Below are 23,503 nucleotides of genomic sequence, written 5' to 3'. Positions count from 1 at the left end.
AAAAAAAAGAAAGAAAGAAAGAAAAAGAGGTGTGGCTTTGTTGGAGGAAGTGTGTCACTGTGGAGGTTGGCTTTAAAATTATGCCCAGTGTGGTACACAGCCTCCTTCTGCTACCCAAAGATGGAGATGTAGAACCCTCCGCTCCTTCTCCAGTGCCATGTCTGCCTGGACACTATCATGCGTCCCACCATGATGACAACCTCTAGACCTCTGAATCTGTAAGCCAGCCCCAATTAAATGGTCTTTACAAGAGTTGTCTTGGTCATGGTGTCTCTTCACAGCAATGGAAACCCTAAGACAGACGCTATCGCGCATCTCCACAATCCCCCCAGAGATGGGGTGTTGCTTTTGCTCTGTCTTAAGCATATATGGTCTTACATTTGGGGAGGCTGTCAGTCTGAGCTGAGAACATAAGCAGGCCCACGCTCCTTTCGAAGGTTCTGGGAAAGGATCTGCCCCAGGCCTGTCTCCAAGCTCCTGGTAGCTTGCTAACCTTGTGTCATACATTGGTTTGTGACAACATAATTTCAATCTTTCTCATGATGTTCTGAGTGTGCATTTGTGTCTTTCTCCTACGTTGTGACAGGAGTTGTAATGGTTGATTGCCAACTTGAAAACTCTCTGGGTTAGTAAAGCCAGGCTTGGTGGTGAATGCACACGTGCTAACACCATCACCACCAAAAGAAGAGTACTGGGTGTCCTGTGACACTACAACGGTTATAGCCATCACTAGGCCACAGGAAACTTTCATCTCCATGGTAACCTGATAGGAGCAGAGTCATACATGCAGTGAAGTGTGTGCTCTGGATTCTCCCAAGGTGGGTGGCTTATATGATAAATCCATTCTAAAATATTGTTCTCCTGAGTATGGTGGCACCTGGTGTGCAGCCCTCTCCCCGCATGGGTCACATACTGGACCTCACCCTTTGGTGCCTCCTGGGACGTGGGTCTAGATGTGAGGCAGAGAGGGTGGGAAGAGCTCCTGGGGAGACTCAGCAGTGCCTTGCAGGCACACCTCTGTGATTACATGCCCTGCAGGCAAAGCAAGTAGAGCTTTCTCAGAGGTAGAGCTGTCGCTACTGGCAAGGTAGACAGGGAACTTAGGACTTTAAAGCCTTGCCTTGTCTGAGATCTTTACCCCCATTTCTATTCATTGGAACTGCAACTTCTCCAGCCTGTGGTCTTCAACTGAAAATTTAAAAAAACAGTTCTTGGTGGGTTGGGACACTTGAAGACTTTGCTTTAAAAAAAAAGACAGTTTTTAAAACTGAGGCCCTCATCCACCCTGAAGGTTTTGTTGTTGTTTTGGTTCTTAGTTATTTTGTGTGTGCATGTGTGTGTGTGTGTGTGTGTGTGTGTGTGTGTGTGTGTGTGCATGTGTGTGTGTGTGTGTGTGTGTGTGTGTGTGTGTGTGTGAGGTGGGGAGGGGGAGAGGGGAGGGAGGGAGGAAGAGAGAGAAAGACAAGGAAGGTAGGAAGGTAGGAAGGTAAGTAGGTTGGGTAGTTGGTACCCTCACAGGTCAGATCTCCTGAGCAGGAGTCAGAAGCTGCCCAACCAGGTACTGGGAAGCAAACTCTTATCGATTCTCCAGTCCCCTAAGTTTTTGTTTTGTTTTGTAAGAGACGGGGTCTCTCACTGTATAACCTTGGCTGACTTCCAACTCAGAGGTTTCTTCTGCCTCTTAAAGGTATGCACTGCTACTCTTAGCCTGTTTAGTCATTTTTCAATTTAAAGTGTATGTGTGCGCGTGTGCGTGTGTGGATGCAGGCTCTCTTGGAGACCAGAGACTACCATGTCCCCTTGAACCAGCGTCTAGGCCAGTGTGAGCTGCCTGACATGGGTTCTAGGAACCAAACCCAGGTCACCCATGAGCAGTACAAGCTCTTAACCAAGTGCGCCATCCATCACTTGAGCCCCAGAAGTGGGCGCCTGTGTGAGATCAGGAAACCACACACGAAACATGCTTCAGCTAGTACAAAGAACAAGAACACTGCCTGTTTTTTAAATTTATTGTCATAGTAATGTCCGGCTGAAACAGAACATCACAGTACCATCTGACAGTCTAAGACCCACGGGGAACTCCATGCTTTTGCATCTGAATGTTACCACCTGAAAGCTGACGTCTAGCAATTCAAGCCTTCTGTGCACACAGCCATCAGCTTTCCACCCTTCCTGCGGAAGGTCAGGGTCACTCCCCAGGTGCTGACCACCAGAGGGGGGTCCAAGCTCCACAGATCATGCAACCCACAAATCAGCATAAACAGTAGTCAGCACTGGGCTTAGCTGAAGAACTGCAAACACCAACTGTTTTAATCTCCAATGGAGGACTGTTGTTTCTGCGAGGGAATGACTCATGTCCAAAGCCCCCTCAGCTCAAGCGGTCGGTACTCAGTCTCAGGAGGAGGATGCTCCATTCTTAATGCCCCCTCTGATATGAAAGGCTTTAGAAACAAGCAGGACAATGTCAGCATTCCGCAGTAGCCATCGCTTTGAAATGCATGTTACATCATCATACAAAACATAAGTATTTTGTCACATATCGACTCTTGGCCACAAACAATGGGACACGAAAAGCTACACAAGGACCAAACACCACACAACTTTTGGATATTCCCATTATCCAGGTGCTAAAGAGATGGTGATGACAAATCAGAAACTTTGCATCCAGTGTTTGCCTTCAACTTCCTATTTTACCGTCTTCTAGTGCCGCCATATCCTAGGATAAGAAAAACAGTCTGCATTAGCTTTTCAAAATATATAATAATTGTTCATAAGGTTTCAGAAGTTGTATGTGTTTCTTGTCAGCACAGAAGAAAGCAAGCTATGAGGGAAGGCTACCACGGAGCAGGACGTGGACCAGGACAGTGTGGGACCCAACAAGGCAGATCCTCAGCCATCAAGTCCACAACTGCCATCAGGAAGGCAAAGAAGTGCTCCCTTGTGAGCTAGCTAACAAGCAAGCCACATGCCCCTATGCAAATAATAACCATGAATATGCAAAGCTAAGCCAAAAAATGCAGAAAGGGCAGTGGGCCATACACCATGTCCTGCTCACTCACAACTCAAACGCACCGGTAAGGGGACAAAACGGGGGCCGTGGACTTTTAATGGTTTAATGTGTTATTTGAATACCACCCACCCATCACCCCACATACTCCATAACAAACAGGCTGTCAATAGTTTAGAACATCGCTGTGCTAATCTTCAGTGCAGAAGGTATGTACCTGTTGCTGAAAAACAGCTGCCTATCTGTGTCTGTGAGTTCCACATCCATAGACTCAACCAACTAACGTTTGAATACACACACACACACACACACACACACACACACACACACACACACATATATATATATATATATATATATATATATATATATATATATATATATGTTTTTGTTTTTTTTTTTGAGACAGGGTTTCTCTGTGTAGCCTGGCTGTCCTGGAACTCACTCTGTAGACCAAGCTGGCCTCAAACTCAGAAATCCGCCTGCCTCTGCCTCTCAAGTGCTGGGATTAAAGGTGTGCAGCACCACTGCCCGGCTTGAATATATTTTTTAAAGATACACCTGTAATGGGCACATACCTATTTTCCTTGTCCTCCCCTAAACATTGGTGTAACAACTACAGACATAATGTGTGCATTGTCTTGAGGACCTTAGGTTGTTCAGAGATGATGTACAACACCTGGAGAACACGCTGTGCTAGTGATAGGCAGATACAATGCCATCTTTATGTAAGGGGCTTGGGTGTGTGTGGGAACCCTGGAAGCAATACCACCCCCACTTAGAGGGGTGGCTGCACCTGACAGTGTAATTGCCGGGACCTAGGGATGCTTAGGTTCAGGTTTAGTAGGTAAAAAGTGATTATTTCATGTCTATCCAAACTAGCGCTAAGAACTCTACTTTTATACTTTTAAGCAATTTCTATGTTTCCATGAATTTCATGAATTATTCATTGCTCCGTGTCTTCCTTCTGAATAAAGACAAACTGGGAAGATATGTAAATCCCTTGTTTCCCACCACCACTAACAGCGGATGGTTTCTCGTTTTTATATTTTATCTTTGCTTTCTGTCCCTCTTCACTCTTTCGAGTACATATTATAATCATACTGCTGACATTTTTTAAAGTGGAACTCAATCTATTTTTGTAATTCTCTTGAATTTTAAAGGCCAGGCTTCTACAAACCTTGAAGGCCCTCACTTAGAACTTAATGTATTCAGAGTTAACCATTTGTAGACACTAACATCCAGAAAGGCTTGATTTCAAAGCTGTTTTTAGGAAATATTTAAGGAGTGGAGAAGAATGACTGAATTTGGTGTCAGTCTCAGTTAACCATGCTACTGACATTTTCATGGGCAGGAGCATCTCGATTTACCTGATGCTGGTCTGGTTCGCGAGTCTGTATTGGAGGATGCACAGTAGCTCCCTGCGCCTCCACCCAGCGGTGAGTAGGCCCGGCTGCTCCAGGCGCCAGAGTAGGAAGGAGGGTAGGTGGGATGGTACCACGAGTCCGAGAAAGGGGTCGCCGCCCTGAAAGACACAAAAGGCAGCCATGCAGCCATCTTTTTTTCTCACTGCAATTTACAACTACTTCCTGCTTTCTAAGTCATCAGAAAACAGCATCTTTATGAAGCATTTTTTTCCAGCATGTTCTGATAGGGGAGGGTTACCGTGGCACAGATTTAGTGTCTACCTCTGCCAGCTACAGCAGCTGCTGTGGGGACAGAAAGCGGCAGGAAGTACTCCTTCTGAACATCACACCCAAAGCCTGAACTCAGAGCACCAGAAAGGACATTGCAAACCCAGCCCAGGCTCTTCTCCAGGCCGCCCTCCATCACCCTTCCCAGCACACTGACAACTGCCCCTTCCCAACTGCTGCGGCCTCCTCTGCCTTCTTTCTTGCTCTCTATCACTTAGGACAGCACAGGAAAGAAGACAATGAGGGAAAATAATAGCCATAATACTGACCAAAGCAAACCAAAGCCCTGTTCCTTCCTCTCGATGCAAAAAAAAAAAAAAAAAAAAATCCTATTTAGCAGGGTGAGGTCACCTTGCAAAGCTAGATTCAAACTCAGCAAAGCAGAGGCATCCATTGAAGCTAAGGACAAAGGAGACGAGCGCAAACTTACCTGTTGCTGCCAAACAAATACCCGAGCAGTCCTCCAGCTCCCAGGCCAGACCAGAACCCCGGTCCTGAACTGTCATAGCCTCGGCCTCCAAAAGCACTCCCGAAGCCAGAGCCTGCACCATAGCCAGTATTCTGTGGTCCTTAAAATAGAAAGCACATTATTAGATGTACACACATGACGTTTCATTATTTCATCTATTTCACTATTTCATCTATAGTACTATTTACTAATAATGTTCAGCCCTCAACACATAAACAAGCTGAATCCAAAAGGGGTGCTTATAAAATATCAGTTTATGTCCCAGGAACACAATTCCCACAAGCAGAAGGAGGGAGGGAGGGAGGGAGGGAGGGAGAGGTTTTTAGGACTTGCAAGTACAGTCTTCCTATAGGATTGTCTCCCTTGCTCAGGATCCGCTTCTAGAAGACGTAACGGCCCTCTCAGAGTCTTCCTTCCTAAGCTGTGAAGCTCTGTAAGAACTCCAGGTGAGAACTGTACCCGAGTCTCTGATGGGAAAGGCAGCCTGACATTTATCATTATGGTGTCAAGACTACAATCATCATCTTCCACTTAGAGGACACAGTAAACACCGAGGAAAGTGCTAATTCTAAAAATACCTACAAAACAACAAGCTTGTTCTATGTTCCCTCCATGTAACCACCCCACATCAATAAGTCATTTTAGCCCCTCGGAGATCTGTGACAATGCCTAATAGATACCTCGTGTACATTCTCTGAGATAAGCAGTACTCAGCCTCCCTACCCTGTCCACTCAGTACCCGCACCTGCTCAGTACCCACAGAAGTCAGAAGAGGACTGGGTACCCCTGAGACTAGGTTGTTTTCACTGTGAGCTGCTATGTGAGTGCCAAAAATTGAACCTAGGTCCTCTGTGGACGCAGGAAGTGCTCTTAACCACCGAGCTAACTCTTCAAGACCCTGGGATCCTCTTACTATAAAATGGCTCTTTGAACCCTCTGCCCAATTTTATTTATTTGAGGTTATACACAGCAGCACAGCGTGTGAGTACAGAGGTCAGATAACAACCTGTGAATGTCAGTTCTCTCCTTCCGTCGCCTGGTCCTGAAGGTCAAATTCAGGTCATCAGGCTTGCAGGCAAGCCACTCAGTCATTTAGCCATTTAGTTGGCCCTCTCTGCCCAGTTTAAAGAGCTTGTCTTTTCTCAGAGAGACGGATGTCTTTATATAGTCTAGACGAGTCTTCTGTCAGCAGTAAGTTTTGTAAATCTTGTCTTTTTGTTTGTGAGCCTTAATCCATCTCTCCGATCCATATTTTACAAAGTCTTTACCCAAACCTGTGGCCTGGCTTCTTCATTTCTTAGGACTCTTTTCTGATAAACAGATATTCTTTTTTTTTTTTTAATTTTTTTTTAAGATTTATTTATTATATGTAAGTACACTATAGCTGTCTTCAGACACTCCAGAAGATCTGTAACAGATCTTGTTACGGATGGTTATGAGCCACCATGTGGTTGCTGGGATTTGAACTCAGAACCTTCAGAAGAGCAGTCGGGTGCTCTTACCCACTGAGCCATCTCACCAGCTCTTAAACAGATATTCTTAAACTAAAATCTAGTTTACCTGTCTTTCCTTTGACAGCTAGTACTTTTTTGCTACTAAAGAAATCTTTATCTAGCTAGGTGTAGTGGCACACGCCTTTAATTCCAGGACTTGGGGGGCAGAAGTAGACAGACTTTTGTGAGATTGCCAGCCCGGTCTACAGATACAGCCTAGTCAAGTTCCAAGACAGCAAGGGCTACAGAGTAAGACACACACACACACACACACACACACACACACAAGAAAACTTGACCTATATTTCTCTATTTTATTCTAGTAAGTACTTTTCCTTTTTATAGGAAGTTTATAATATTTAAGGAATTTATTTTATGTATAGTATGAAGTAGATGTCAAAATAGTGCCTATTAACAAATCTTTGCAGGTAAAATGATGACCTACAATTTACCAGGCATCCTTAGTAACAATGACCCTAACACACTCTTAGAATCAGTGACCTGTGTTCAGTAGAGTGCAACCCTGACAATTCTGAGTTCAATCCCCACATAAAACCCAAATAAAGATGGAAGGACTTAACTGGCCGGGCGTGGTGGTGCACACCTTTAATCCCAGCACTCGGGAGGCAGAGGCAGGCGAATTTCTGAGTTCGAGGCCAGCCTGGTCTACAAAGTGAGTTCCAGGACAGCCAGGGCTACACAGAGAAACCCTGTCTCGGAAAACCAAAAAAAAAAGATGGAAGGACTTGGTTATCCCTGACGATCTCCACACACATACAGTGCACGTACATAATCATCTTTAATTTTAAATTTTTCTTTAGAAAAGGACTGAGCGCACCCTGCTCTCGCAGAGGACCCATGTGTGGTTTCTACATGAGCCGGCTGAATAAAACCACCTGCAACTCCAGTCCCAGGGGATCTGACACTGACTTCTGTCTTCCATGGGTACCCACACACAGATGTAGACACATTTTTTTTTATCTTTTTTGGAAAAAAGAACAGATTTTTTAAAATTCAGTAGGTCAACAATGTTAATCTTCTCTTCAAACAAGGCATGAGACTGGCCAGCTCCCACACCCCCATGGACCCGCTGAGCAGGGAAACATACCTGTGAACTCCGACTTAAAGCCCGGGGGAGGCGCCCCTGCAGCGCTGGCAAACCTCTGAGAGTGCTCTGAGTATGGCGGGTGCTCAGAATACGGAGGAGGCGACCCCTGGCTGTCGCTGAGGAACAGCTTGTAAACCGCAAAGGCGAGAACAAACAGTACTGCAATGGTGATCAAGCCACAGGAATCTGAGGAGTACAGCTTGTGATAATAATCAGAGAAGCCCTGGTGCCTTCCAGACTCCTTCAGTTTCTTCAGGCCCAGCTCTGTGTAATCTAAGTTGTACTCCAAGCCGCAGGAACCCCTGAGGACATACTGGTCTTCAGAGGACTCGTAGCCTTCACAGCTCACCACAGTTTTGCCAAATTTGTATGCAATATCCAAGTCGGTCTTGCATTCCCACTGTGAAGGAAAGAGAGCGCCAACATCACAGATGTGGGTCTACTAGGTGCTTCTTAGGCTGCTGGCGGGCGGGTACGCGAGCGCTCACGCTGTCGCTTTTCCTTATTCCCCAGATGAAGCATTGCACATCCTTCTGTACATGTTGCAGGGGTCGGGGGAGGAGTTGTTTTTGTTTTGTTTTTTGAGACAGGGTTTCTCTGTGTAGCCCTGGCTGTAGAGCAGGCTGGCCTTGAACTCACAGAGATTAAAGGTCTGTGCCACCACAGCCAGCATAATCTGAGTAGGTCTGGCCCCTATAGATTCATGAATTTGAATGCCTGGCCCATAGGGAGTGGCACTGGTAGGAGGTGTGGCCTGGTTGAAGGAAGTGTGTCACTATGGGGGTGGACTTTGAGGTCTCCTATGCTTCAGCTATGCACAGTATGGCACACAGTCTCTGCTGCCTGCAGATAAAGCTGTAGAGCTCTCAGCTCCTCCAGCACCAAGTCTGCCTATACCCTGCCATGCTTCCCACCATGGTGATACTGCTGCCTAAACCACTGAAACTGTAAGCCAGCCTCAAATTAGACGGTAAATGTTTTCCCTTATAAGAGTTGCCATGGTTACAGCAACTAAGACAACACGTATCAGTTATTCCACAACTTATAAAGCAAAGGCAAATCTTCAAACTATCACCTGCTGGCCACTGTTGTCAAAGGTGCGGCCCATACAGCTAGGTGTCAGACATTAAAGAATCAGAATCAGGGAAGAGCCCCTAACTGGTTATCTAATACCATGTGGTCAGCTCTAAACACGCACATGCTTGCACAAGTGAAGCGGACTCAGCACATTGTAGTTAAGTATTAATTATGTATATCATATATTATTGTATATATACAGTAATAATAATTAAAGAGGAAAAGGCCATGAATTCAAGGGGAGTGTGTGAGAGGACTTAGAGAAAGGGGAATGATGTGAAATGATTGTTAAGCAAGCATCAGATAAATAAGAGCGAACGATTTCTGTAAAACAAAACTTTCCGTACACATTTTCTAAAAACCATGAACTGACTTTACAGGGGCTAATCCTACATAACCTTCTTTAGCTTTTTAAAAACAATATTTATAAAACTCCAAAAAGAGTCCATGATGCTTAAATTTTACAAGGGGGTGGGGGGCACGAAGAGACCTAGAGAAAGCAGGGTTTCAGCCAAAGATGGCTGCCCAAAGACTGAAGTCCAAGGCCTGATGAGGCTGCACACAATGTTTCAGACCAGCCAGGGAACACAGAAATATCTCTCATCAAAACAAACAAAACTAAGACTAGAGGGAGTGTAATGCAGGCAGGGGCTGAGCATGTACAACATCCAGGGTTTGAAATACAGCACCATCAAAACTAAGTAAACGAGCAAGGCAGGTTTAAGTTCTTTCGTTTTTGCTGAACAGATAAGATGCGTCCCTCACAATGTTTAGAGGTACAAGCCAGGCAAGTGTAACCGGTTCTGCTGCCTTTTGGTTTGGTTTTGTTCAAATTATGTTTCTCTTTCAAGTTCAGGCGCACTGTTTTACTGTTTATAATAAATAGCTAAGCTGAGGTGTGATTCAACAACCCCCAAAGAAACCTCAGCCCTGTGCACAGCTGCCACTTCCCCTTCCCGGCCCCCACCCCGTCTGCTTTACCTCCCCCTACTTAGCCATTTCCTGTGAGGAGACTCAGAGGAATCTGTAACTGCTGTCTCCCTTCAGCAGAGCATTCTCAGAGCCCATCCATGTTCCAGCGTCAAGCAGCCTCTTGTCCTTCTTACTGACTTAAACAACTCTAATGGAATGCACTACACCGATGACTCATTCACCAAGGACATTCCCACTGTCTCTATGTTTTAGCTATTTGAATATTCCTCTATCTTTATAGATTTGGGGAAGAAATGTGTCTTTTAGTTCTCTTGAATGCATAGGGGTATATGTATGTATAGGAGCGCATGATTAGGGCATCTTTCTTTTTGTTCTCTCTCTCTCTCTCTCTCTCTCTCTCTCTCTCTCTCTCTCTCTTTCTGTTTTTTGGGGTTTTTAAGACAGGATCTCACTTTGTAGATCAGGCTGGCCTCCAATTCAGAAATCCGCCTGCCTGTGCCTCCTGAGCACTGGGATTAAAGGTGTGCGCCACCAAATCCAGCTTTGGGGCATCTTTCTTGATGATTTCTTTCAAGCCCAAATCTCTTTTATTTACACACTATGCAATTTTTCTTTTTGCTGCTGTTATTACCGTACGCCTTTCATCTCAAGGCCTGGGAAGAAGCTGCAAGGAAATCACTGAGTTTGAGGTCAGCCTGGTCCACACAGCCAGCTCCAGGCCACCAGGACTACAGTGAGACCCTGTCTTAACCTCCATCTTGGAGGGAAGCTTAAGTTCCAACTACAGGAGACACATTCCATCCTGCAGAAAAGCTCGCTAAGCTCTGAAAGTAAACCACCAGGCTTCACCTTGTGACATGCATGCAAACAGTAAGGACCACTGAGAGATACTCTCAAACCGGCTGGGCTGCCTAGAAGAACACTCTGCCACCTGTCCAGCTGTAGGTTATATGGTGCGCTCTAGCTTTTCAGCTACCGTGAAACTCACTGGTTTACCAACTCGGGTGTTGGTGACATCCTTACTTTGGTCTGTCATCTTGGACAAGTCAGTGTCTGCTCACGTCTCCCCAGGAAGAGTGCCCCACAGCATAGCTCCATGGGAACTGCGCTGAGGTGGTAGCTATTACCTGTACATCGTAGCCATCCCAGCCCTTGTTCTGGCACTGTATCACCCTGGGGGTATAGGCATCACAACCAGCGGTGCCCCCAACACACTTCAACTGTGGGATAGGGTCCAGCCTCCGGGAGGTGGTGTAGCGGTCTGAGTAGAGGGTAAGAGCTTTCACATCCCGCAAGAGTATTCTGTCTGAAAGAAGAACACACAGCAAAGTGAGTGCCTGTGAAGCAAGTGCCAACACCCCAAAGGCAGAGGGAGAACCCATCTCAGACCCAGAAAGGCATCCTAAGGAGCAGGTTCAAAGTCAAGTGTCTCTCTCGGTTTTGGAGAGAGAGGACTCAGGCCCCCCAACAGCTCCCAGGCCCTTCACACAAAACCCAATGACCACACTGAGAACCTCATCACTGTAAGCTAGATGCTTCTTCATCACAAGTTCTATATAATTTTTTGCTAAAACAGAAGGAAAGTTTAATATAAAACTACTACATAGTAGTATTCATAGCCATTTTGACAGTTCTACACAGGCAGAAGGGTGTGTGTGTGTGTGTGTGTGTGTGTATGTGTGTGTGTATCTTTGCTATCACTAGTTTCTTTACTATATTACAGAGTGAGGGTCATGTTGCCCACAGTTCCATCCTAATGTCACCTCTTCCTTTTAAAAGCCAGTCTTACTTTCTCCAGCTCCCTGTTTCTGTGACAACACGAGAGACTGAAAAATACCCCGTCAGAGCACAACAAAAATACACTGGTTAGAGCCTTGTTAGATTACCTAATTAAACTTAAACATGCAGCAAGTATTGCTCTTTAACCTCTTTCTTTAGTGGTATGTGAGGGGCTGTGGGTACCCATGCCATCGTCCATGTGGGGGGTCAGAGGGCAACTCCTGGGGCTGGCTCTCTGGTTCAGCTCAAACTCATCAGGCTTGTGTGGCAAGAACCTTTACCCACTGGGCTCTCACTAGGCCTATTCAGTTCCCAATCATAATCATGGTCAGTCATTTCTGTTAGCAGACACAGATCTCCATTCACACTTTACTGATCAGACAGACATCAAAACAAATTTAAAATCGGCCTTGCAACCTAAAGTACCTCAAGAGCCGGTTCTATATTTACAGCCATGAGAGGGCAGCTGGCTATAAGCTGCAGGGCCTGGCCCTCTTCTGGCATCCACAGCACACGCATGCACAGCCAAGTACATACAGAGATCTGGTTTGTGTATATGAAAAGTTAAATGTATACTATAAATTATATACTATAAGTTGTTCCATAATTGGCACACAATTGGAAAAGCTGAGCAATAAACTGACTCCAATACTTGGAAGTTTTGGTTGGCTGTGAGGCACTTCAACAGGGGAGGAGGGAGGGGTTACTGAGCAACCGGTGCTGGGTGAGAGATTATACTTAGGTAGGGCAGACCCTGCCACACAGCACGCACAGCAAACAGTTCCTCCCCAGCTGGCTATAACCCCTGCACTTGGGAGACTGAGGCAAGAAAAATCATGAGCTGGAGCTCAGGCTGGGCTAAATATCCAGAACTTGTCTCAAAAGCAACAAAAGTGTTAACCAAAAGCAAAGGACTGACCAGCTGATAAACAGGGAGTGCTGGCTGCCATGAAGATCTGATCACAGAGTTCTTCTGGCCAACAGCTGGGTTCAGGGTTGGCTTTCAAAATGCAGCTTCAATTAGATAACAAAGAAAGGGGTGGGGGAGAGGAAGAGGCAGGTTCGATTGTTATCTGACTCCAGACATAAAGATGGAAGACTGATTATGCTAAATACTATCCTGTGTAAATGTGCGAAGTGGCTGTCCTGCGTACTCACAGGTGAATGACTCACTCTGGGTCTCCCTTCTGTAGTCACCTGACCTGACGAAAAGCAGTTAGAGAATTAATTCCACATTGCTCTCATCTTTTTGTTTTTTTAAGATTTATTTATTAATATGTCTAAGTATACTCTAGCTATCTTCAGACGCACCAGAAGAGGGCGTCAGATCTCGTTACGGATGGTTGTGAGCCACCAAGTGGTTGCTGGGATTTGAACTCAAGACCTTCAGAAGAGCAGTCAGTGCTCTTACGTGCTGAGCCATCTCACCAGCCCTCCTCTCATCTTTTTAAATCCAGTTTATTAAAGTATTAGCACAGTCTTATTCCAATACTTAGGAGGCCGAGCAGGAGGATCAGGAGTTCGAGGCCTAGGTCTGCTACACACTGAGTTTAAGGCCAACCTAGGCAACAGGAGACCTTGTCTCAAAAAAACAAAAACAGGGTGGGGAGTTTTAGATTTGTATTTGTGTATGTGAGTATGACATGTGGAGGTCAGGGGACGATTTGTGGACACTGTACTCTCCTTTCACCAGGTGGGTGCCAGGGATCAGAACTTAGGCTAGGCTACAAGCACCTTCACCCACTGAGCCACCTCAGTGGTCTACAGTTTTAATAAAAATTTTTGATTGCAAAACTTGGCTCATCCTCTGTATATAAGTAACAAAACTCTCAAACACATAAAGAAAATTAAGTGCATTCAGTATCAATGTTATGTTTTTTTAACTTCTGAAATATTATTATTTGTTTTCACTTATAAATTATATTGCATTTTAAAGACAAATAGTGGATCGAATCATGAAAAATATAGAAACAAGAAACCATAATACTCAGTGAATATCAAAATTTTACTCACTGCTAACATGGCAACCAATTACTTCCCTACTTTAAAAAATAGTTATTAAAAATTAAAAATTTAACACGCAGCCTGATTTCCCAGCAGGAGATATAAACAGCCTCACTGATGAGAGAAGGCTCCACTCCATCCTTTACAATGCTAGCTAATAATTAAGACAGAATCAGACAGAATCAGACGTTTTTCACTTTCCTTTTCTAACCCTCAGGAGTCAGATACAGACACGGAGTGACTAGCGGTAAAACTCTGGTACAATGCCAAGATCCTTACACCAATTGTTCGCCAATCCAAGTGGGCAAAGGGTAACTTCACAAGAAAGAGAAGGCCAATTTAACACACTGACTAACCACCATGGTAGAAACAAAATAAACTCATTTTGTGTCATTATGAAATCAAAAGAATTTACTATCACTCGAACTGTTAGCCTTGGCTACAAACAAGTTTAAGGCCAGCCCAGGCTACATAAACCCATGTCTCAAAAAAATTAAAAGGAAAGCAAAACAATCTATAGAGACCCTACCTCAACTAAAAGAAAATAAATAAGTTAAATATAAACCACTGAGTTTAATTCTGAGTGCAATCAGCAGTATCCCCAATCAGATGCTTAAGGAAACTTCTGGAGTTCACACTTGAAGACTCTTTACTAATGGATGCTTGACTTCAACCTTACCAAAAACTGCATCTTCACTACCTAGTGTTAACAAGGTCAACTGCAGACAAAAAGAAGGAGAGCAAGCATGTCTCTAATAGGTGGAGGTAAGGTAACTCCTGGTGCAGCTAGAAGGAAATCCACCTGCAACCATGTATGAACCTAATTCCCTGTGAGACAAAGTTCTAGGACGTAAACCCTTTGGGAGCCCAGGCAGAATCACCTTGTCAGGGCTAGTGACATATGAAACAGTGCCTCCAAAAAAAGGTCTGTCGGGTAGGGTAGGAAAGATGGTTGAGCAGTTAAGAGCACACACTGCTCCTCCTGAGGACCTGAGTTCAAGTCCTAGCACCCATATCAAGTGGTTACACCTGCCTGTAGCCCCAGCTCTGGAGGTACCTCATGCCTCTGACCTCTGTGGATATAATTAAAACAATAAAAATAAATCCTTTTTTAAAAATCTAAAATTTCCAACAGCTATATTAAAGTTTGCTATACTAAATCCAAATTACTACCTCATACATAAAAAACTAAAACAATGAAAATGGTCTATGACTTTAAAAGTTACACTATTAATATTCTATGAGTAACAATGGATTGAATTTATCACAGGACAATTTAATAATGCAAAAGCCACTGAACTAAATTGGCCTCACCAACTTAACATGACTTTGGCCAAGGCAATAAATTTGTCTGTTCATAAGTTTCATCACCTATAAAATTAAGATTGTGGTCTTTGAATTTATTGTAAACCTTAAATATAATTTATTAAAATTGACTGGTAGAAAATTTTAAGAACCATATACACAGGAGTATAATTACCAAAACCCCAAAGCGCCATTCTCTAGAGAGCTTTCACGGTTAAGAACAAACTACCAGCCCCAACCTGTTCCACCAGACAAAGCTCACAAAGAATCCCCGAACTCCAGACTCATAACTCAAAGATCTTTTCTCAGGTGTCAGGCTTACGATAAACGAAAGGCCCCTAACCCAATTCTCCCTACACTTGGCAGCATCTCAGGAAACTGATTAACACTTTAGTCACTCAAGCCAAGCCAGAAGGTTTGCACCATCCTTATCTGCCCCTTAAAACAAACAAACAAGCAAACACAGGGTTTCTCTGTGCAGCCCTGGCTGTCTTGGGACTTGCTCTCTAGACCAAGCTGGCCTTCAATTTAGAGATTCCCCAGTGCTGGGATTGAAGGTCTGCCCCTCACTGCCACCCCCAATCCTTATCTGCCCCTTCACACCTAATCAGAATACCCAACTTCAAAACCTGTGAGATAATCCAACTCTATTGGCTCTCCCCCACCTAAGGAGGTCACTGCTCTGGGAACCTACAAGAAAAATCACCTTTCACTGGCCTGTTTCTCTCCCACCTACATTTCAGCCTGTTTTCCAAATGAACTTTCATATTTTTTACATCATATCATTTACACCTCCCACCCTTTAGGTTTCTGAAAAACATCACTTTAATGGTGTCCTCTTTCCTAATCAGCGGATATTTTTTAAGTTCCCTTCTGCCTTTAAACCAGTGTCCATAACTGATTTCACTACAGGACACTCTCAGCATCCAAAACTCAGAGTGCTTGGGCGGGGAGCGGTTCTCAGCCTCCCCAACTCTTCCAGCCTTTAATGCAGTCCCTCTTGCTATGCTGACTCCAAACATAAAATTATTTTCTCCGCTACTTCATAACTGAAATTTTGCTACTGTTATGAGTAGTAATCTAAGTATCTGTTTTCCAGTGGTGACCCCTTGTGAAAGAGTCATCTGACCTTCCCCAAGGGAATTCGACCCACAGGTTGAGAAACACTGGCTTAAAGGAATATTCAAGAAAAAAAAATGAAAATGTTTAAGTAATCTTTGAATGGTGCTTTTTTTCCTCTCCCAGATGTATTACTAAGTATTTATACAAAGTAAACAAAAAATAAATTAAGGAGTTGCTTAACTACACCTTAATAATCGATATTCCAATCAGGTACCTTCATAAAACAGTTCCTAAACGTCTTAAAATGAGGTAGAAACCAATTGAGTTAACGATGCAAAAATATTTTGGTGCTTTCGTTCCAGAACAATAATTTTACAGCAAAAGTAGACTAAGAACCACCAGGAAGTGGTTCACCATTAATTTAAATGTGGTTGTTTTTGTCCTTATAATTCCCCTGAGTCTACGTCTCCAAAGTTCCCCAGGTTTTCAATGAATTCTAATCAGGTCTATCAGGTCTCTCGATGTTTCACACAACCTTCTAGGATTACTTAGGCAAAGTGTACAGGCAATCTATTCCAAACTGCGTAGCAAGGCATTCTTATCAAATTAAAGCTCAGTCAGTGTGGAGTGCAGATCAACTGCACTGACCACTCCAGCACGCACGAACAAAATTATCTTTCAAAAATAAACCTGTTGCTTAAATTCAAAACCACGAACAAAAGTATCTTACAAAAATAAACCTGTTGATCAAATTCAAAACCCAGGCATACACTGCCATTGCTGTATTTTTCCATGCCTGACAGCTTTCCACTCCACGCCAAAAAAAAAAAAATGTCATTTTAATGGTCAGCGAGTTTATGTCTACATTTTAACAACAGAGAGAGGGGGACCGCGAGGGAGAGCGCTCCCTATCTAACCAATTCTCATGTATTTTCACATAAAAGTTAAGAAAATGTATTTTGGATTTCTCATGCACAGTGAAAAGCATTTAAAAAGCTAGTATAAGCAACGCAGTTTGCGACACTAATTAGAATAAACAGCAGAAATCCAAGTTTGCTGTCCTGGCCCCTACTCGGGACTCAGACCTGGTAACGACGAGCCATAGCAACAAGCAGCCATGACAACAGTGGGCGATGATGACATCGAACAGCCATGTTAACAAGACAAGATGCGCAGGTAGAGAGTCAAACTTGTCATCGGGTCTCAGGACAAGAAAAGCGGACCATCTGGGAGTCCGGGGACCTGGAGAACTTTTCTGACCGGATTCGTGCGCCCCGCCCACTCCTAGAGGCAAAGCAAAGAAGCCAGGAGACGACAGACAAGGAGGAGAGTGGCCCAAAGCGGGTGGTGATGAAGGGGCCGGGCAGCCGCGGGGCGACACTCACCGGGGTCGTTCCAGCCCAGCGCAGGGCCGGCTACCAGCAGGAGTGACAGCAGGAACAACGGCGGGCAGCGCGCGGCTCTCGGGCGGCCGCCAGCGGCCACAGCCATGGCGCTGGGTGGAGACGGCGCTCGGCGGCCCGAGACGCGCTGCGGAAGTCGGCGGGCCGCTGCGCAGCGACCACGGGAACCCACCACAAAGGAGACCACCTGACAGCAGCACGACGCGACGACACTTCGTCCTGCGCCAACCTGACGTCACTGCCGCTGCGGCACGTAGGCGTCCGTGATTGGTCGCGTTCGGTTGCACCGCCTTGTGGGCGGGACCAGACAGGGCGCTGTCGCGTGGGGGCGGAGTCTCGGGGGCAGACACCTTGAGACCTGTCAGTGCCCTGGTACCCTAGCCAGTGCCCGAATGTTCCGGAAGGTTCGTTCAGTGCAAAGCTGCCAAAGTTTTAGAAGTTAGAAACTTTCTGAAAGGGAAATCGAGGAAATAATCTAATAATACTTAAATTCAAAATTTCAGTAACCTTTCTGTAGGGCGCTATATTGCAGGTTGGGGACCTAACACCAGCTTGGGGTGTTCAGTTACCATGTACTAAAAGGGAATCAGGCAGAAAGGCACCAAGGGAATGACTTTGTGATTTCCGAGCATGGATCCTTCGCTCAGTTCAACCACCCAGACAAAACGTTTCTCTGTGCTTTGAAGTCTGCTGCGAGTCTGAGTTTCTTGGATGCGGTCATTCAATAAGTACATGCTGAATACCTAATATAACATAAAATACAAAATAAAAGACAGCCTCTGTTTTAGCCATGGAAAATAACAAGGTCCTTGTATTCGGGAAGTTTAAGATGACATAGCACGGGACAAAAAAATAAAAATAATAATTAGTAAGTTTGTTATCAAAAAAGAAAACAAGATAATACACACTGAGAGGCAAATTCTGGAAAAGCCCGCCTAGGGGAATGACATTTGACGCTTGAGATGTGAATAAGAAGAAAAGAACTCATCTTAAAAAAAAAAAAAAAAAGTAGAGGTCTGGGCTAGAGAGATGGCTCAGCAGTTAAGGGCACTGCTCTTGCAGAGGTCCTGAGTTCAATTCCCAGCAACCACATGATGGTTCACAACCATCTTTAATGAGATCTGATGCCCTCTTCTGGTGTGTCTGAAAACAGCTGCAGCTGCAGCTGTGTACTCTTATGAATAAAATAAATCTTAAAAAAAAAAAAAAAAGTAGACATCTAACCTTCATGGTCAGTGGCTTAGTGGTTAACATCCCACCCCACCTCCACTCCCCCCTCACCTCATTCCATCGCCCCTCTCCCCCACCCCGCACCCTGACACCCTGCTCTGGCTATGTTTTGAGAAGCAGTCAGGCATCCACACAGCCTTTTTAGGTTGAGATTCTAACACACTTGTCCAAACCTACCCGGCAGGTACTGAACTGGGTAGTGTAGATACAATGGAGAATTTTAAAGTTGGAGGCATGAGATAGGCAAACAAGACCAGTGAAACTACGTTTCTAAGAAACTAAGAACAGGAATCGGGACATGGGGGTTCTGGGTGGAACGCAGCAATCTTAAAATTCCAAACAAATAATACAGGATTCTGTCCTTCATTGATTGAGTTGGAGGCGAGTGTTAAATGTACAAGCAAGCAGGCCAAGGAGATAAGAAATAGCCACACCCAAAGTTCAAAGCTAATGTAAAGTCCAGCTGGTTTTGATGCCATAGAAAGCGGCAAATAGGCATAAAATTTAGACAAGGCAAAGAGGAGAGAAGGGCCAAGCTATGGGATTATATTTTCCTTTTTTTTTTTTTTTTTTTTTAAGGGAGCGAAAGGTCAAGATTTTATTGTCTTCATAACAAAATTGTCTTAGAACTTGATCACTTAGCCCTTTCTCTTCTTAGCTCCTCGCAGTTCAAAATGCTCGCATCTCTTAATAGCCAGCATCCTCTTAGATCTGCAGTTGGGCTCGACGCACTCCAGGCTCAGCACAATCTTCTTCGTAGTTTTAGCCGTTTTGTGGAAAATACGCTTAGTCTGCCCACCATAGCCACGCTGTTTCCTGTCGTAACGCCGCTTCCCCTGGGCATACAAAGAATCCTCGCCCTTCTCGTACTGTGTCACCTTGCGGGGTTGGCGCTTCCCACATTTCTTGCAGAATGTCCGGCGGATCTTAGGAACGTTCACCATGTTCGCAGGAGCGCTATCAGCTCGGAAAGCTATACTGCTGTTTCTATCTTGAGTAGAAGATCCTCAAAATACTTTTAAAAGAGATCTCTAGTAAAGCAAGCAATCAAGGGGAGCAGTAAGGTGGCTCTACAGATAAAGACCCTTTTGCCACAAAGTCTTCATTTGGATCCTTGACACCCATATGTACTGGTTGGTGGTGGTGGTTTTCGGGGGGGGGGGGTGTTTGTTTGTCAACTTGACTTAAAAGCTAAAGTCATCTGGGAAGAGGGACTCTCACCAGACTGGTCAGTAGACAAGTCTGTAGGAACATTTTATTGACTAATAACTGATGGGAGGGCCTGGCTCACTCGGGGTCATGTCAGAACTGAGGCAGATGGTTCTGGGCTGTGTAAGAAAGAAAGCAGGCTGGGCACGCCATGGAGAACGGTTGCTCCAATGGCCTCTGCTTCCGTTCCTGCCTTCAGGTTCCTGCCTTTAAGTTCCTGCCCTGACTTTCCTCAAAGAAGGAAATGATGACTGAGCTATAAGATGAAACAAACTCCTCCCCAAGCTGCTTTTGGTCAGAAAGTTATAACCACAGCAGTAAAAAGAAAATTAGGACACCATATTAAGGTTAAAGGAGAGAAATCCATAAAGTTCTCTTCTGACTGCTACATGGTATACCTCTCCATACACAGAGAGAGAGAGAGAGAGAGAGAGAGACAGAGAGACAGGGAATAAAAGGAGTAAAAGAAGGAAACAGAAAAGGGAAGTAGCAGTGTGATATTGGGAGAGACAGTTATCTGTATTGGCCACTGTTGCTGGAAAATTGGAGCAAGAGTAAAGGTGCCTTTTGGATTTTGGAATGTAGAATTGCCTAATTAATTTTACAAAAAAAAAAAAACCTTCCATTATCTGAGCCCCCATCATATCATATATAGTTCTAGACTATGGTTTTAAAACATGAAAGGGTGTCTGTCTTAGTCAGGATTTCTATTCCTACATAAACATCATGACCAAGAAGCAAGTTGGGGAGGAAAGGATTTATTCAGCTTACAGTTCCACATTGCTGTTCATCACTGAAAGAAGTCAGGACTGGAACTCAAGCAGGTCAGGGAGCAGGAGCTGATGCAGAGGCCATGGAGGGATGTTACTTACTGGCTTGCTTCTTCTGGCTTGCTCAGCCTGCTCTCTTATAGAACCCAAGACTACCAGCCCAGGGATGGTCCCACCCACAAGGTGCCTTTCCCTCTTGATCACTCATTGAGAAAATGCCTTACAGCTGGATCTCATGGAAGCATTTCCCCAACTGAAGCTCCTTTCTCTGTGATAATTCCAGCTTGTGTCAAGTTGACACACAAAACCAGCCAGTACAGTGTCCTAATTAATATTCTAATAGGAACTGAGCCAAATAACGGGTGCCCTGACAGAAAACTGGTGATATGATGGGTATTGCCATAATGAATAGAATGGTTAGGTAAGATCTTTGCAGAAGTCAGGTGGTGCTGGGATCTAAATCACATGATCTTCTGGGAGGAGGGATTCTTTTCTCCTCTCTATTGGCACATATTTATGTGATGTAATGTGTCATGGAAGAATTTGTCTACACAGCAAACAGTTCTCAACTGGATACCACTCTGCTCTCATTAACATCATTTTAATTCTACTATGTCTGCTGGGAGTGTCAGATCTCATAGGCTCAGGGCTAAGTCTATACAGCTACCCTACACTTGGGTGCCAGTCTCAAATCCCATGTAATGACACAAGATTCACTGGCTCACCAGCTGTAAATCAACCATTCCTATCACACACACACACACACACACACACACACACACACACACACACACATATTGCAAGTATGTCTGGAACGTGCTTCAGAATAAAAGGAAGAAAAAAAATGTGGAGAAGCAGACATGGATAGGGAGAATAAATAAAGCAACTAACCAGTTGTTGAAAGATAAAAGAACCCCATAGGAGTTCACTATAATGTTGTTGGTACTTTTCATATACAGTATTTAAATTTTTTTATAATAAAAGGTTTTTTAAAAACAAAAAACAAAACCTCTGTGCTTTGTGTGAGTTTGTCTGTAAGGATTAGAATCCCCAGCTAGTAATAATATAATATTTCATCACATCTGATCAAAGAGATAATCAGATACAACTCTTTTAAGGAATTATCTCTACATTCACGAGAGTGTTTGCATGCATGCGTGTGCACCCCATGTGTGCCTGGTGCCCTCAGAGTCCAGAAGATAGCAATGGACCTCTTGCAACCAGAATTATAAGTGATTGTAAGCTATGAGGTGAATGCCAGGGACTGGACCAGATCCTTTGAAGGGGCATCAAGGATTCTTAATGACTGAGTCATCTGCCCAGCCCCAAACATTCCCAAAAGCACTAGATATACAGCAACTGCCCACTAAACAAGAAGTCCCTTACCCCACCTCTGTGGCTTAATTTTGGAGGCTAGGAAGTCATGAAAGGTAAAGAGGAGTCACTCGTACATGAAATGCTTAAAGAACACTTAGACGATATTAGCAAACATGAAGGATTTGCTTGAAAGTGAAGAAAGCTCCAAACCATCTTCCCTGTGTGGGAACAATGGTTTTCAAGCTATAGCGTGCACAGCAACCATTCAAGATGCATCCTAACGTTTTATGTTTCTGGGCTTTGCCCACAAAAGTTTCTAATTCAGATAATGTAAAGTAGAACCTGGAAGTTTAAAAAGTGTCCCAAAGAATTCTGTTATAGGGGATCTTTGAATGCAACACTTGAAAACACCATTTTTGAGGTCTCAAGTTTCCGCTCCCCAGGCAGTATCAGGAAACCAAGAGTGGTGATGCTGTTTTTTTGTTTGGTTGGTTTTTGTTCCTTAGACATTATCGGGGGACAAAAAATAGACCTTTAAGCGGTTATTTCAGTGTTTTGTTTTGTTTGAATTTTTTGCTACAAAGACTGGGAAAGTTAAAAGATAGCAATGTGCTATCATCCTGTTACCATGGGAGCAAGAGTGTATAGAGAACCCTCTGGCCAGATAAGCACTCTGAGTTTGCCTTTAATGCCATCAGAGACATCTAATGCTCAGTACATTTATATTCAAATCAATTAGGGGATATAATTGAAGCGCAGGAACTCCTGGAAGCTATCTCACAGCGTACTTTTTAAAATGCACTTCCTTGGAGTCAAGCTACAAGCCTCCAGATGTGAACCTATCACTTTCCATCCACAGTCAGCAATATGCTGGCCACCACTCCTGCTCTCAAAGACGAAAAGCTGCAGAACGAAGAAAGGAGGACAGGCATCGTGGTGACATCTGAGACACAATGTTATGTCTGGAGTGTACAATGCCAACGAGTGCTTTGAGGTCTTCCCACAATGTGGGAATGTCATAATTTGTTGAATGATAATAAAGTCACAAAGCTTAGTGATTTCTTTTTTAAAAAAAAAATGTCTTCTTTATTATTTTTTGGACATTGGTGTTTTGCCTACATGTATGTCTGTGTGAGGCTGTCAGACCCCCAGAACTGGAGCTACAGATATCTGTGAGCTGCCTTGTGGACGCTGTGAATTGAAGCTGGGTCCTCTGGAAGATCAGCCAGCGATCTTAACCATTCAGCCATCTCTCCAGCCCAAGTTTACTGATTTTAATGGCAGTAATTTACCATAAATTCAAGTTCTTTATTCTAATCTTACCAATACTGGGTTACAAATATTAACCCAAATACCACACGATATACAGTAATACACTTATGTGCCTGTATACACATATATGGGCTACAGAATGAAGACATGTTAAAGAGACTGAAGCAAAGTTCAAGAGGTTTTAGGAGAGCACCAAGTTTGGATTGCCAAAACAATGAGCCAGACCAGTGCCAGTGAAAGACGGACTCGAGAAAGAAGCTGCAGAGATTAGCTGCAACATGAGCAAGGCAAGCGGGACCCAGAGCAGGAAATGGAGAATCAGGTCCAGGTCCCAATAGATGAAGAGGTGGAGAGGCAGACAGTGGAGTAGG

At 44.2% G+C, this 23,503-nt stretch overlaps 2 protein-coding genes across 2 annotated transcripts; both read right to left on the bottom strand.

Annotated features, from left to right (window-relative positions):
* Positions 1-1,964: 1,964 nt before the first annotated feature.
* Saraf (store-operated calcium entry associated regulatory factor) lies at positions 1,965-17,577 on the bottom strand. Its single transcript, XM_021219131.2, has 6 exons — positions 17,317-17,577; positions 10,909-11,087; positions 7,772-8,171; positions 5,132-5,270; positions 4,378-4,532; positions 1,965-2,716 (listed from the first exon to the last, which is right to left on the bottom strand). Exons 1-6 carry the CDS (start codon positions 17,420-17,422, stop codon positions 2,691-2,693), a joined length of 1,005 nt encoding a protein of 334 aa, XP_021074790.1. The 5' UTR covers positions 17,423-17,577; the 3' UTR covers positions 1,965-2,690.
* A 1,625-nt stretch (positions 17,578-19,202) lies between these two features.
* LOC110337086 (60S ribosomal protein L36a-like) lies at positions 19,203-19,508 on the bottom strand. The gene has a single exon (XM_021219826.1). It carries the CDS (start codon positions 19,506-19,508, stop codon positions 19,203-19,205), a length of 306 nt encoding a protein of 101 aa, XP_021075485.1.
* Between the last annotated feature and the right edge of the window lie 3,995 nt (positions 19,509-23,503).

This window comes from Mus pahari, chromosome 19 (genome assembly GCF_900095145.1).
Source record: "Mus pahari chromosome 19, PAHARI_EIJ_v1.1, whole genome shotgun sequence".
Taxonomy (NCBI): domain Eukaryota; kingdom Metazoa; phylum Chordata; class Mammalia; order Rodentia; family Muridae; genus Mus; species Mus pahari.
The sequence above is the reverse complement of the archived record's forward strand: the minus strand, read 5'-3'. Positions and strand labels throughout refer to the sequence as shown.